The sequence below is a fragment of the Colias eurytheme genome, chromosome 10 (assembly GCF_061535395.1).
Source record: "Colias eurytheme isolate Ceu_HAF_F1 chromosome 10, ilColEury1 Martin Lab GWU primary, whole genome shotgun sequence".
Taxonomy (NCBI): Eukaryota; Metazoa; Arthropoda; class Insecta; order Lepidoptera; family Pieridae; genus Colias; species Colias eurytheme.
Window position 1 is genome coordinate 7476594 of NC_142989.1, and position 17565 is coordinate 7494158.

Consider the following 17565-nt stretch of genomic DNA (forward strand, 5'->3'; position numbering starts at 1 on the left):
TACTTTATATTCATAAAAAATAAATTATTTTTTTGCTTGGTAGTTATGTAATAGAAGATGACAAACTTTTTCATGGTAAAAGTCTCAGAAATTAATTTTATAAAATTCAAATATCTGCTCCGGAATGATTCGCTGGTCACAGCATAATTTGAAAACTGCATGAGCATTTATTCATTACTTTCAAAAAAAATATATTGAATATCAGTGAAAATTTTTAAATGCTGGAAAACAGTGACCATTTAACCGTCTGTTTGTCTCATATATGTACGGAAGAACATGCTGGCTACACTTTACAATTACACCAAGTGTGTACGAGTGTAAACATAAGTGCATTCTCAGTTACATCATTGTAACTAGTCTGATGGAACGAAAAATAGGACAACTGAAGAAAGAATAGATTTTCATTGTTAAGAGTTTTCCAATTACTGTTTTTAAAGATAGATCTTTATAAAAAGGTAATAATGATAGTATTTTTGACCTGACCTAAACTGTTACACTCAAATCTGGGTATATTATAATTTATGAGAGGAAATATATGAATTAAGCGATATGTTATTTATATTATATATTATGCGATATAATCTAAACATTATTTAACAAACAGCAGATTATTTAGTTATTCCTGAGTAGGTAATAAAGGCTATATTTTATTCTGTTTTTAATCCAGTTTGACGCGGAAGGAGTCGGGACGACCTACTAGTAATTTAAATCATTCTAAAAGTCTTTTGTATCAAACATTTAAATTTTAAACGATAATAATAAGTCCATAGTACCTACCACTAATCTTGGGTTTATCATGGTTTGTTTTTGATTGCGTCAACATAAAATTACTATATGTATCAAGGTTAAATTTAACAGTGAAGGAAAGGCGGTTATTTGTTAACTGTAGTAAGTACATTAACTACATTTTTATTTTAAATGTTGTGTAAAAAGTTATTGCATACTTTAAAGAATATACTTATTTTTAGTATAAATGGTTGATGTGTTAACATAGCTTCAAATTTTCTTCTATGGAGTGGTTGAATTATTAATTCAATGATTCGATTTGCATGTGTTTGCATGTAATAAATAATACATTTTCTTGTTATTTTAGCAATATAATTATTGTTGATTAGCTGGCGCCTGCGACTTTTACTACTACTATTGTTTTATTTTGGCGGGTACACTATTTCCGAAATGAAAATATGTATTCACAATTACTTTCTTAAACAAGAGCTACACAGAATGTTCCAACATAATGTACATATATATAATTTATGAATGGAAATGAAGTGATATATTATTTACTAACGATAAATAATTATATTGAGCATAAATAACGCTCTTAAAATAAGTTTCAATTAAAAATTAAGATTGCATTGATATATATCTTTACACTGTGATAATTTTATCTTACATTCTATTATTTGTTTGATTGTTATTGCAATTATTGGTCCAATTTAAAAGAAATTGCGTTTCGTCGTTTTAAAGGATATTTTATATGAAATGATTCTGTCTTTTGTATTATTGAATTTGAAAAAAACTTAAGGAATAAGTGTATATAATGTACGTACTTCAAGTAAAATTTTAAAATTAAATGTTATAGTCACAAGTCTTATTATGAGCTATTTACAAGTTAAATTAGTGTAAAGAAAATCAATTTTAAACATGAACCCTGATAACATAACAATATACATTCATATGTAAGCATATAGTATTAAAAAAATGTTGTGTGGTTTTATGAAACCACGGTAAAAGTGAAACTGTTCGAACGGTTCCGAACACTGCTTTGTGTAGCGCATGTCGCGTGACGGTCGGCTGCCGAGTAGGTATCCGCGATACACGCGACATGCGCTACACAGACCAAAAAGTTTGAGACGATGTAATAAAAGTTTCACTTTAAAAAGAGCGTGTGTGCCGAGCACACGTGTCAGAAGTGAAAATTCTTTGGCAAGATCCAAAGATACCAAAATCGTCGTCTTACTACGTGACGTAACGGCCAAAACGCGACCTTAAAATTACTTTCAACGCGCCTAAAGTTTCACTTCAATAATTAATAATTGTGGTATCAGCGTAAAGCTTATGACTTGCGCGCGAGGGATGTATAGTACGTTTTGCTCCACATACGCTGTACGTCGAGTGCCGACGACATTGCAAAAACACGCACTTTTCAATGTAATCGACGCGGTGAAGAAACCTTTAGTGACGGACATAATTACGAATTTTTAATACAGATATGTGCCAAGGCCATACTATTTTCTGATCATCTAGATATATGCTATTGCATACTGTAATTATATTTCAGTGATATTGAAAGCACTAAGTAGTACTCGATTGCTATAGTGCGTCTGTATATATATATAATTAATGAGTCTGGTGTGAAAATGACCTTCGTTTAAATTGGAGTAATGATTTATGTACATTAAGAAATAAAGAAGAACGTTATTGATATGTGATAATTATTTTAACGTGATAATGGATTTTATTTAAATACATGATCACGTGCCAAAAAGTTAACTTACGTAAAGTAGTGTTTGGTTCGAAATATGCATTTTGTTCTTAAATAAATATGATGTGTACTACGAATGTGTCATGTGTTTCGATTGCGAACATTTATTCGCGAAATTGATGTAAACCGTAACCTCAGAAATTATACCATCGTCATTTAAAAATTTACATGCCTACATCATAATATAGTTATGGTATAGCGGTTTAAAGGTATATTATGCAAAATACAATATTCCTTTTAAATTATTCCCATTCTAAGGAATTATACAGAATTACCTCATTTATAAACGGATTTTAAACGAAACGGACGCGACGACGCGGTTGGCGCAGTGGTAAAGTAACTGCCTACTGAGCCGACGGTCCCGGGTTCGATCCCCGGTCAGGGCAAATATTTGTGTGATGAACTCAATTATTTTTTCTTGGGTCTGGGTGTTATATCTATATATGTATTTATAAAATATTATATTTATCGTCGCCTAGTACCCACAACACAAGCCTTAATTGAGCTTACTGTGGGACTAGGTCGATTTGTGTAATAATGTCCTTTAATATTTATTTATTTATTTATTATTATTATTTATTTCTATAACATATTTCATAAAGAAAATAAACAGACTGAATAATTTAATATGAGCGCCTTTCAGTATTGCGATATACCGAAATTGATATGATTTTCAAGCTTAAATTTCAGAACGTTGCTACATAGACCGGGAGATACTGACACAAAATTTCGAGTCATTTGTAACAGGATGGCGGTTCTACAGGGGTCTTAGTACGCAATGACAAAAAGAAAAATGATGGTGTGAACGCTGGTACCGGTGGGTTAGTCGCGTGGGCGTTAGTCGAACTCGTCGGAAAAATAGCGAAAGTCAAACGATTTGTAACACAAAAATTTTAGAATTTACCGATAGCCCATAAAAAAGAAGTAGGCGGTAGTGTCATGCCATACTTTTCCGGTATGACTTACAGCCCGCCATACCGACGCGAATGTGTTGATTTAAAAAAAACAATTATTCAACCATTTGTACCAAGCTAACTTTTGCACAGGTAACCATCGTCGTGCAGCCATTTACGAAAATCGCCATGCCATACTTTTCGGACGATTCCAAATGGTCGCCATACCGCCGAAAATCTGCAAATTTTTTTTATTTCGCCTATCTTTTTGTACCAGTATTGCATTTGGCTTTTTGGAGAGTATTTGATAAAATGTGACCATTATTATATTTGCCATACTTCTAGTAGGGGGAAAAAGTGCTGTCATACTTGAAAAATAAATTTATTATTAATTTATATAAGTGAAGATTTCCAACACCTAGATCTTTGAAATTTTGTATTTATATTCGTTGATCCTCAAACTTACAGGAAAAATAAGTGCCATACTGTTACAAATCGTTTGACTTTCGCTATTTTCCGATGAGTTCGACTAACGCCCACGCGACTAAGCCACCGGTACCAGCGTTCACACCATCATTTTTCTTTTTGTCATTGCGTACTAAGAACCCTGTAGAACCGCCATCCTGTTACAAATGACTCGAAATTTTGTGTCAGTATCTCCCGGTCTAACACGGATGGATATATAATAAGTCAACCATAACCACATGGACATAGAGTAATTGAATATATTACGAAATTGACAATCTAATTATGTACAATAAATGATGCATGTATAAATTAATTTGAAAATGTACAAGGAAAATTTTTTAAAGGTATGAGGTCACAGCATTGGAAAAATGTAGAATACTTGTTATATTTTATTTTATAATGATGTGTACATCTATAATCTGGTCAATCATAAGAATATTGTTACTTTTGTATTTATTATTAAGCAATGATGTATGTATGTATCTGTCGATATACCCAAACAAATAAATAATTAATACAGTAACCATGTTTCATGAAACAAAATGCTATCTTTAATTGTAGTATTAGTTATTTTTTATGAAGATTAATTTTAAATATGGTCTGTTGACATATCAAGTTTGAAAGAGTTATATAGAGCTCGGTTATGGTAATGACTAAAATTGTAAAAAAAATATGGTTTTTACCTCACAATGTATGAACTCTATAAACGAGAAAATTTAATATAAACATCGTAATCCTTTGTAAGTCTATACTGTAATGGATTAAATTTACAAAACAAATGATGAATATTGGTAGGTATAAGTTAGAAATCGTTTCTACAAGGTCATATGAAATTACTATCACTAAAATTATATAATAAGGTTGTTATATGTATATTGATACAATATCCAATTAAAATATTATAATAACATGAATTTTTACGTCACAAGATTTCAGTGAGAGAGAGTAGAGATTGTAATTATTTCATAAATCACATTTAAATTCAAGTCTGCATTTCCTTGAGATTAAATTATATGAAATAGTGTAATATTTCTATCTAGATTACTCGTGTTACATAGATTTGATATGCTAGTTTATTGACGCTAAGTAGAATATTGTATTGTTCCAAAATAGATATGGGGGGGGGGGGTATTTTTAAACGAAATTTTAGTTTTGTTCAACACAAGAAAATTCCAATGAGAACCCAAGAGTATATGTGTAACGCCTGTTTCCATTTCCATCAAATAGATACTAAAGATTGAACTTGAAACATCCTCTTCATAAAAACAAGCACTGAGAACTGCAATACCACAGACACCTATAAAAACTATTATGTAAAACCTTTGATATTGACCGCCTGTTTAATACAGCGGAACACGCCTGAGCGAAAAAAAGCTCATCACGTTTAGGTTATTATTATGTTAATAAAGGCAATCGATCAGTGAAACAGATGTACAATGTATATGCCACATGGGAGAAAACAGGACTTCACAGATTTTCATACTTATACTAGCTTTTCCGGCAAATGTGCCTAATAAAAAAACTGCTTTACTCATATGCACGGAAAATTTATTGAAAATCGGTCAAGCTGTTTCAGAGGAGTAGGTATAACTACAAATACGCGACACGAGACATAAATAATTAAATTGAATACAATAATTTGAAAAAAAGAAGTCTATCGTTAAGATTTAAAAGTTACTTAATTCACTGATACTTTTTACATTGTTATGTGATGAGCATGCCGAGAATCGAAAATATTCAGAGCGTACAATTTATTTTAACACAAGTACGTATTATATTTAATTATATTCTATTCCGGCCAATTATTTCAGCAATATTTAATTGGATGCAATTATCAACCTTATAGGTACAGTAATAGAGCCTGATAATTAGAAATTTCTTTTTCATTTTATTTTTTAGTATATTTGCGAACATAAACGAAATTGTATGTGAATTAAATTCTGTTAAACTTTTTATTGTTTGTAAAAAATGTGTATATAATATCATCAATAGATAGTTATTTATTGCTTTGTATTGAATATAAAATAAATTGATATTTAGACAATTTAATGATAAAGATTCGTTAAGACTCTGACATAAATTAATTGTCTACCAACATTTATAATAACCCCCTGTCGATATTTTTTTTTTCATAAACAAAATAATAAAAGCGCGAATGAATTATTTTATAAAATATTTAAATGAATTATAATATAAGGTATATTTAAGGTTTTATAGTGAAGGTACGAAAGTCGTTTTTAAAAAGTTCTATACTTAGATACGGACCTAATAAATATCAACAACCATTTTTTTAATATTATCGTACTAAATAGTCGGTAAAATTGGTCAATATGTTTGGAATATGTTATACCATCAGATTATTTACCATCGAACTAATATAAATTAATAAACATATCTATGGCGTACAAAAGGCCTATAATCATTTTTTTAATATTAATCAATTTCAAATGTATGTAAATTTTAACCAAATTCTCCACATACCAACATGAAATGTTTGTAATATATTCAAATTATATGTTTCTAAACACGTATTTACAACTAGTACCGTAAACTGAGATTTTTATTATTAAATCTTTATTGTACGAAAGCTGCTCTTAAATAGAAAATATATAGACATAACATTTAATAAAAAGTACCTATAGAATGAATTGGACAAAATATGACTTTATATATAAGCCATCGCTAGCCATAAAATTGTGTATCGTATGGCATTAAATTATGTATTATCAAGATAAAATCTTATTTACTAAAATTATACTGCTATTGATATGTGTCAATTAATTTTTCGTTCGTGTGAGGTATAATGTCATAGGCTAATTAAATGGATTTTTCGATCATACAATAAAAATGTACGCCGCAGTCTGTATATTATGTTTATTACGTTTTATATTATTACTATGTGAAATATGTGTCAAATGTCAATCAACACTATGCACAGTTGCATATAGCCGACCAGAAATGTAAAGAAAATCAGAAGCCAATTTCTTTCTTTAAGAAAGAAATATTCACCCATCTTCACAAACTTCCAGTATCGTATTATTAGTAGTATACAATAACAAAACTATAATAGAAAAATAAGCAATAAATCGTCTCTAATGAGTAAAAAAATATGTACCAAATACCAAGAGGCATATTAAACTAATCGACCCAGGGTCACGCTTTGTAGATAACAAATAGAAACTAAGTAATCAAAACGTCTAAATCGATTAACTAGATAGCATTACAGGAACTTCAGTATTAGATTAATTATTGCATATATTCATTTCTTCGTTAATATTATCGTTTAGGTATTATATTACCTACAAACAACAAGGTTATAACAAATCGTTTTTAAATTGAATAATAGTTTACTAAAACTCTTGAGCTATTGAAACTTGAAACCAGCTTTACGCCAATGACTTCACCCGTGTTTTCAAAGAAAAACCCGCATAGTTTCCGTCCGTGTAGGATTTCCGGGATAAAATCTATCCTGTGTGTTGTTTTGTATGCAACCCTCTATGTGTGTGCCAAATTTCATTGTAATCGGTTCCGTAGTTTTTGCGTGAAAGAGTAACAAACATCCATATATACTCACAAACTTTTTGCATTTATAAGTATATTTAGTATCATTTCCTTCACTAGTACATAGTAAGCTCTATAATGCACGAATATTAAGAAGATTTTACACACTGTAAGGCGGAAAACGTCGATAGACCTACTTATGAAAAAGATGAGAAACTAACCTCTTTAGGACTAGATTTCTAGTTATTAGATAATTAGTTAGCATGCCCATTTCAGCCAGTGAAGGGCTTACTTTCAATAGACTGGAATGCAAAAGCGTGTACATTTAATTTAAATATTGTCTCAGCTAAGCTGTCTCTACACTATTGGGCAATGAAATTCTTTGTCTATTTAATTGTGTCAACATGGAATCTTATCGTTTATGTGTATATGCCTTAAATGGCGAACGAGAATACGTCTTTAGAGGTAGACGGCAGGCTTAATAGTAAATGGGTCAAGTTAAGTAACCATTATGATAATTGAAATTATAACTTGGGTCCAATCATGTGGACCTGAATAAAACCTGTATTTGAAATTGTCTTTCCTATGCGAAATTTCATCCTGATTTAAACGAGTGCTTTGAAAGAGCTAAAATATGCATGTATCTTAACCAACCTTCGCTTATTTGTGAAAAGAAAACGATCGATAAACTATTGCATATACACTATGAGATAATCGGAAGCATAAGATTATCGCAAAATGGTCATTTTTCTTTATCATGGCTTATAATTATTATTTGTTAGATAATTTATTGGCATGATGAATATTTGAGATAAAAGGAACATCCCAAAATGTTGCAATACAAATTTAGATTTTAAATCATTCAATGTTAAAAACTTTCAAATGTTTTATCAATTTTTGTAAAAAGTTGAAGGTGATTTAAAGATCAAGAAATAATATGCTTCACACTTACTTAATAGTATCGATTGTCTAAACTTGTTAATTTGAAGAATTATTAAGTGTTATAATTTTTGTTTAACATAAATCCTTAAGAATATTGCATGTATTTAAATGATAAATTGAAGATATAGCACGGATTTCCAATTTAATTGGGTTCTTTATATTTTGATTATAGTTCATTAATCATTGTAATTTGCTGATAATCGTGTTTTAGAACGTTATAGTATGTTTAATTGAATTATATAATTAGGCTGGAGAATCATCTAGACTGGACGTTCTTCACTAAAATCTGAAGACCTTAACTTCCTATTTATAAATATTATTCAGGGTCTACATTGTATTTAATGACAAATTATAAATGTATTTTATTAGATATCGTAAAATAACGTATAATCCAACTTTATGCTATAATTTTTCATAAGTTATTGTTGTTTTATTGGACAACGAATTAAATTGATCTTAATAAAACAGTAATTTTTATAAAATATAAACAAAACATTCAACTACATGCGTATGCATGTTTGTGAATTAAGAAACGTACAACTATGCATTTCGTTGTGATGTAGAGGTCAATAACGTTTATATAATCAAATTTATGCATAAATGTCAAAATTTGATTATAATGTAACTTTAATTGAATGTCACGAAATAGTTAATGAGTATAGACGTTATCAGATATTACTAAGCTTCAGGAACTGTCCGCATTATCTCGAACATAACCGGTCCGAATCTCCGCAACGCCAATATAGAGCATTTTGGTTTTGCGCTTTACGTTACCCCTCGAAAGCGAAAGTGTAACGTAGTCCTACAGAGCTGTGTCTTTTTTTCTTCGCTCCGCCGCTCATGCCGCTCATATATATATCGAAGCTGAGACCCAACATGCATCATTCGCATTCAGGACCTCAGTGCCTTCAGTGCAACCAACCAAACGCAGCATCATGAAGCTCATGGTGTGTGTCTAACATAAATTGTGCTTGTGCAAGTGTTTCATGTGATAGTGCAACCGATTTTCTGGATTTGCCCTTATTTCTCAAACTACATTGCTCAATACGGAAATAGTACTAGAGCACTATATTTGAATTCTAAGTAATGTTAAATAAAGAGTGAAGGTTTAACCTTCAATTAGAATCGAATAGAATTATATAAATAAAACCTTTTCTTAGCCAAAAATAACTAACTGAACCGTTTAACTTCTTTGTTAGCAATCTTCGACTTATTTTTTATGTATTCTAATCTGAACTTTTAATTACAGCTCGTGGCCGCCAGTCTGGTGGCTGTTCTGGCTTTCGCTCATGCCGAAGAAGCCAAGACAGCAGAAAAAGAAGTGGCAGTAACCGACAATAAGGCGGCAGCCGACGAAAAGAAACACGAAAAACGTGGTCTCATTGGTCTCGGATATGGACATGGAGGATTCGACGGTGGCTTCAGCAGTGGTTACGGCGGTGGTTACGGCGGCGGTTACGGCGGTAGCTACGGCGGTGGTTACGGAGGTAGCTTCGGCGGTGGCTTAGGCGGTTACGGTGGACACGAAGAAACCCACAAGACCATCACAGTTGTAAAGAACGTCCCAGTTCCTTACCCAGTGGAGAAACATATCCCATACCCCGTTGAGAAACACGTCCCCGTCCCCGTAAAGGTTCCCGTACCTCAACCCTACCCAGTGGTCAAACACGTCCCTTACACCGTTAAGGAGCTCGTCAAAGTACCAGTACATGTACCACAGCCTTACCCCGTTGAAAAGAAAGTCCCATACCCCGTACACGTGCCTGTCGACAGACCCGTTCCAGTTAAGGTGTACGTGCCCCATCCTTACCCAGTAGAAAAGGAAGTACCTTATCCCGTTAAAGTTCCAGTGCCAGCACCTTACCCAGTTGAAAAGAAGGTTCCATACCCAGTGAAGGTACCAGTCCATGTACCAGCTCCTTACCCAGTCTACAAGGAAGTCGCTGTTCCCGTCAAGGTTCCCGTCGACAGGCCTTACCCCGTCCACATTCCCAAGCCTGTGCCTTACCCAGTTGAAAAGCCAGTGCCCTACCCCGTAGAAAAGCCCGTGCCTTACCCCGTCAAGGTACCCGTCGACCGCCCAGTGCCCGTCCACGTTGAAAAGCCAGTGCCTTACCCCGTCAAAGTGCATGTGCCAGCGCCTTACCCCGTCGAAAAGCACATTCCCGTGCCAGTAGAGAAGCACGTGCCAGTGCCCGTCCATGTGCCCGTCGACAGGCCCTACCCTGTCCACATCGAGAAGCATGTCCCATACCACGTTGAGAAACCCGTACCTTACCCCGTTAAGGTGCCAGTTCTCGTCGGCCATGGTCACGAGTATGGTCATCATGGAAGCTATTAATGGCTGCAGGAAGGAGAGGCTCTATTGTGATATATAATATAAGATTAGCACAAAGTAATGGTTAAGCCAGTGAGTCAACTATCAGAGTGGATATTGGTACCCACTAGATCTCTGGATAATACTCTGAGGCTCAACTGTTTTGCACTGATACGAATTGCTTATATTATTTTTTGTTATTTTTATTATTTTTGTATGAAACCTGATCGGTTGTTGCGTTGTATAATTTCGAGTTGATGTACCTGTTACTTTAGAAACGACAAATTGTTTCCCTTTATAGAAAAAAAGTTACCATTATTTTAAGTAATAAAACTTGGCGATGCCAAAAATTAACGAAGTCTTTTATTGATTCCCCTATTGTTTTCTGAGTAATTACGTATAGTATGTTATTATTCGATCCGTGGGTTGTAAGTATTTGCGAAATACGACATAATACGGCCTAGATTAGTATCGCATCGCAAGCCACTCGGATCGCCGCTAGTTAAATGATGTCGAAACATTTGACAATAAACGCATATGCCGTTGTTTTGCGTAACTGATGTAAGTAAATCTTTGTAAACGACGGTTATAATAACTCATAACAAAATTTATACGCAATAATTTTTTCCAGTACATTCTTGCAGTACAGATGCCTATCATTAACATTTGAAGAACCTTCAAGTTGATTTTCTAATTATAACTATGGTATGCGAGTATTTCGTAGCAACTGACGCGTTCGTTTGCACAAGAAGTAATTTGCTAACAACACATATTAACTGTTTTCATAATACTGGTGACCATCATTACTTGTAACTCCTCAAACTAATCTGATTGCTGTATACGAAATATGATCGAACATTAATGCGCTCTTTGGTCTCGTAATGAAAGTTGTCAGTAACTTGTTTGGAATTAAATTTACCGCATCGGAGAGTGTCGATTGCTTACATTGTGATTATTTACAAGTGTTATAACATATTTTAAAGTCATTAACGACGTTAATAATAACATGTAGATTATAAATCATTTTTCAATATTTAGAAATGTTATCTGAGCATTTTTATTTTGTAGATAGAAATTAGAATATATTTTCCATGCCTTTAAGGCTTTATGTAAAGAATAGACACAAAATATGGGCGACTCATATTTGCTCCTATTACAGCGCACAAAATTGTATATTTCTCGCATAAAAATAACACCTCATAAATTTTGATTCTTATGGGTGTCGATAATAATAGACGTTTTTAAAGGGCACCATCCTTTTTTTTTACATTAATAAAAAAATATGAGCTTTAAGATATTTTAGAAGACAATTAAAATTGTTTATATTTTCCATTTCATCTCGACTTAATTTGCAGTAAAGGGTCTTAGTAATAATTTGAAGTTAAGGGACAGGGAGATAGAAAGTCGAAAAAAATATTTTGCCTTTTTGTGGTATGAAACCCTAAAAAGGGCGCCTAAACTTATAATTTCAGATTCTATTTGCATAAAATAAAAATGTTTGTATTCGTATATAATATAAGAATTAAGAACAACCTCTATTTTAACAATATTAAAAATCTAAAAGCAATTTCGATGTTTACATAAAAACAGACGATTGTGAAATTTAAAACTATAAATCCTATATTGAACCCGGCAGTCGCAATAGATACGTGTGATGTGTTTAAAGTGTTCATAGAGAATTATTATGGGTAATACCATTTGCTCTCATTGCATTCTAAATTGTGTCTATTACATGTTAAAAACAAACAGGAAATCGTCAAAGTGTATTAGTTTCTTAATATCGTGAATATTAATTGAAATGGAATATAGGCTTAGGGCTTTCATGGCCTAATTTACATAATGTTTCAGTATATTTTTTTGTCTGGTAGAGATTACTGCACAGTAATTGGGCCGCCCATTGTGCTATATTTTTAATCTATCAAAATGTATTTTGTTTTCATGCAATAAAGTGTCAATAAATATATTACTATTCATAATAATATGTTGTAAATTATTGTAAAGTAGAAAATTCAATAATTTTCCACAGAAGTGGGGAAATCATGTTGACCACCAAACTCACTATTTACATTGAATCTGTTGATATTTAACTAAAATTTTAATAATGTCACTTTGACCTGGTTATTTTAAACTGCAAGTCACTGTTAACCGTTTCATTTGGTGTACAAGTTATGTGCCTAGGCTTTGCGCGTGATACGCGTGATTTTTCTTTTTTAATAGATTTTTTTGTAAAGTTTGCGATATTTTAAAAGTTTCTATTATACTAATGACTTTGATATTTAAAAGATCAAATGATCTGAAAATTTATTGAAATATAAACGAGCCTTACTCATAGGTCCACTGTCATACACATTACACACATAATATGTGGGTTTACATCTAAATATGTAATGAGGTAACCTTAATCCAATAAAAATATTGTATAACAACAATATTTATAAATTATAAATAATAATATAATTGCATAAAAGTCACAACCCTACATTTGAAGCCTGAAGCGAAATTCGAAACTGATCGTTATGCAAATTGAAACCTTATATTTAAATCATTATTATGATATTGTCTTAGGACTTGCTCTGAAATAATTATAAAATAGTATTTTCTTACAAAATGGATTAACATTACCCATGCTAAGTGCTAACTACAGTAAGGTTTTACGTAATTTGCGATATTCTCGTAAAGAATTACGTCATTGGGTAATATCAGAGTAGAATTATTAATATGTATTATTGAACATCGGATAACCGTAAGAAATAATACGTAATTGATTCGAAACCTATTTCTTCTCTTTTAGAAACAGATAAAATGACATCAAGAAAATGTAATTTCAATGACAATATTATTCTATAGCCAGCAAATTCAATCCGCTTTCAAGTACACCGCATACAAGCTTTATGTGCCTTATGTCATTGCAAGTTTCCGCTACATTTACAACGTATACATATTTTATATAAAGTGTCTTATGTGTACGAAACTATGTAGATAGACTTAAAAGTTAAAATGTTATTCAATATTTTTTTTTAAAGTTAAAAAAAAGTATGATTAAAACATATATTTTCAGAATGAATTATTTAGAGAAAATTATGTGATGCTCTAAATATGTATATATAATCCAGAATTATTATTAATAACAGGGTTAAGATGACGTCACAAGGTTTATAACAAGTCAACGGCCTACTGCTGAAGGTCACCTATTGTTCACAGTAGCGGCCTATCTCTACATACAATGGACCATTTCACAACCTCTTCGAATGTAGAATGTTTATTATTGTTAGCAAATCAATCATAATCTATGAAATTTAATCGGAATTTATATATGGCAATAAATTATTTTATATGAAAAAAAAAACGATTTTCCGAATAATTATGTAATTTAAGCTTCTTTCATAGAGTAATGAAATCTATACTAATATTATAAAACTGACGAGTTTGTTTGTTTGACCGCGCTAATCTCAGGAACTAATTACTGGTCCGATTTGAAAAATTCGTTCGGTGTTAGGTAGCACATTCATCGAGGAAGGCTATAGGCCATATATCATCACGCTTAGACCAACAGGAGCGGAGCCACGCGGGTGAAACCGTGGAGCGCAGCTAGTCCATAATATCTAAAATATAGATTATACAATATGGAAATGACAGAAGCTTTTTATTTACTATTTATTATCTGTAATCAAAAAGCTTCTGATATATTTATGCCTATCAGTCCAGAACTGTCTGTTCAAATATCTTTCGGTAACCGCATACATCACGTTATAATATCTAGCCACCAGTCTGTATCGTAGATAATAGCTTACTCTGATTACATAGGAACACATTAAACAATATTTTCCCGCGCTAACTAGGAACCGATTTAGTTATGCCACATTCACGTAAAAAGTTATAAGCTTTTCTCGTAACAATGACATGTAATGTATATGTGTTATCATTATTTTATCTTATTTATAAGAACAAATAGTTGAACTAAAAATAACGTCTATGCTCTAGTTAAGTTTGTCATAATACGTGGGTATAGATTTGGTATATATGTTTAATTGGGAACTTTTAGACAAGTCATTTAGTTTTACGAGATGGAATAGAAGAATTAGTTATTAAAAAAGTAAAAACAATGTTTTATAAGCGAAATAATCTGAAAAATTGATTATAAATGAAAGCTCCGGTATTGTATCTAATGTTAAAGTTTGGTTAAAGTTGATATAATATTAAAGTGTAAAATCTCTTACCAAATTGAGATATGAATACGAACATTAGCTAATTAGAAACCAATATATTGGGCAATAATGTGGTTATCTAGTACTGGTATCGGATATACATTAGACTGGCCAATAAGACACATAATCCCTTGTTTTAATACGTGTTTCTAAATTCAGTATCCGGCTTCACTTACATTGTATCCGTGTAAATAGTAGGTAGTTAATATAATAATATGTATTTCCTTACTATCCACCTATATCTAAATTTCGTGAAGATCTGATTAGTCATTCCTTGAATAATAGCAATGCCGCATACGTCCTGCATCCTGATAACGTTTCGCGATTTTAGAACTAGTAAAAGTAATAGGCTTCCAAAATGCAAAAAAATGAATATAATGATTTATTATAAATAATTTTAACAAAAGGGATATAATATACTGATATATCCCTTTTGTTAAAATTATTTATATATCAATTATTTATAACGTAATGTTAAATTGGGAAAGGCGTTAAATGGACGCAATGTAGAGAAACCCTGTCTTTTCCTATATAACTATGATGCAAACGAATTACTTTATATCAAAGCAAACTCGATGCTCACAAACTCGTGCTTTAAAAAAAAAAAGAAAACAAACATTCAAAGATTTTGTAATCGCAATATTATTTTGTATGTTGATGCCACTGGAACAAATACGCTGACGCGACTTAAAAACTTTTTTTTTTTATTTTTTATGTTAGGATTAGGCAAGCATTTGACCATCGCTTCGCCTGATGGAAAGCGACAAGCGTGGTCTAGGATGGAGCATGTTTGCCTAATAAGTGTCTATTCACATTTCTCTTGAATAAATCCAGATTGTAGTTTCTGGGAAAAACGGAAGCCGGAAGATTGTTCCACTCCTTACTAGTACACATAAGAAAAGAAGAAGCGAATCGCTTAGTGCGTATTAATATAAGAGCCCACGACGGCCAGACTTTCCTTTCTTTCGGAAAGTTGAAAGTTTCTCTGTATATGTCTCCTATACAGATAAGAACGACCAGCGACTATCAAGTTTGGGTTGTGGTTACTTTGGCAGGAAACAGGTAGTGAAGGTGTATAAAATAGTACCTAACTTTCATTATAATTTAAAAGCTAAATTTTATATATGTTACTTGGGGACCTATAAAAAGACATTACCTTAAGAGCCAGACAGTTTTCATGGTTCTTACATCTAGTCAGACACATTTAAAAAATAACTAACATATCATCAAATTCACATAACTACCTAAAAGCGTAACAAATATGAAATAACCCACTAAAACATTAGTTAACTATAATTATTAAAAAAATAAAAGTATAATATATAAGTAATAAAGTTATTACTTATCTTTTACGGGGGTTTATGTTGATGAAATTTCACGTATCTCGATGACACAATAAAAAAGTCATCGGGATACGTGAAATTCCATCAACATAAGTCTAAGTAAAAGATAAGTAATAACTTTATTACTTATATATTATACTTTTATTTTTTTAATAATTATAGTTAACTAATGTTTTAGTGGGTTATTTCATATTTGTTACGCTTTTAGGTAGTTATGTGAATTTGATGATATGTTAGTTATTTTTTAAATGTGTCTGGCTAGATGTAAGAACCATGAAAACTGTCTGGCTCTTAAGGTAATGTCTTTTTATAGGTCCCCAAGTAACATATATAAAATTTAGCTTTTAAACTATAATGAAAGTTAGGTACTATTTTATACACCTTTACTACCTGTTTCCTGCCAAAGTAACCACAACCCAAACTTGATAGTCGCTAGTCGTTCTTATCTGTATCGGAGACATATACAGAGAAACTTTCAACTTTCCGAAAGAAAGGAAAGTCTGGCCGTCGTGGGCTCTTGATCTATATGGGTGGGATGTCGATGACATAAGGGTGGAGACCGGCCCGGCGTCGAGTCCCAAATTATGCGAGTCGAGTCCTAAATTATATTACTGCAAATACAAGTTGTATTATTTCTTAGAATTAGTTATGTCTTAGAAATGTTTTAAGGGATATGCAGGATATTTTTTACATTAAAAATTTATGCTAAGTCTGGATGTACGCTACAGTTTAATAGCCCTTATCTAATTCTCCTACCGATTACAAAAAAAATCTTTAAACGTGTAAGTCGATGCTAAAATTATAAAACCATATTTTTAATTCTTTTAAAATAACTGCAGCGATGGCGTTCAGTTTAACGTTTTGTGTACAATATTATGCACAAAAATTATGTAAATTTGAAGTAATAAAAAGCGAACATAAACACTGCCCAGTCAGGTTACTTTCGATATCATTTACTCTCGATCTTATTTGTATCTTGTGATTCATACAATCAAGTAGGTTACCGGTTTGTACATAGCGGAATGCATTTCCCACGACTAAACAGCTACATTACTTCTATATATCTAGGAACTATTACGCTGTCAACAATCAATTGAGATAAATTTCAAAATCAGTATTCGTTTTATCTTAATGGTTTTTATGTGTTATTATATCCTATAGACATCCTGGTTAATATCACGGAACAAACAAACAAACAAACAAAAATACTTTATTGTGCACCAGGACATAAAAATACAAAATCAAATATATAAAAGAAAGAGACACAGTTGAGCACAACAGGCGGTCTTATCGCTAAGACAGCGATCTCTTCCAGACAACCTGGTGGTCAAGGAAAAACTGTGGAAGTAAAAGTTAATGGGCAAGAGGTGCGTTTATAGTTTAGAATACATAAATAAAATATACATAT

The 17565-nt window shown here is 32.0% G+C and overlaps 2 protein-coding genes across 2 annotated transcripts in view; one reads left to right on the forward strand and one right to left on the reverse strand.

Moving 5' to 3' along the window:
• Ance-3 (angiotensin-converting enzyme Ance-3) overlaps positions 1–17565 on the reverse strand; it is a 101383-nt gene that overhangs the window by 44440 nt on the left and 39378 nt on the right. The gene's annotated exons all lie outside the window — the stretch shown is intronic.
• Positions 9090–10963, forward strand: LOC149905284 (uncharacterized). The gene is made up of 2 exons (XM_090106183.1): positions 9090–9239; positions 9542–10963. The coding sequence occupies exons 1-2, from the start codon at positions 9228–9230 to the stop codon at positions 10631–10633; spliced, it is 1104 nt and encodes a 367-aa protein (XP_089962309.1). The 5' UTR covers positions 9090–9227; the 3' UTR covers positions 10634–10963.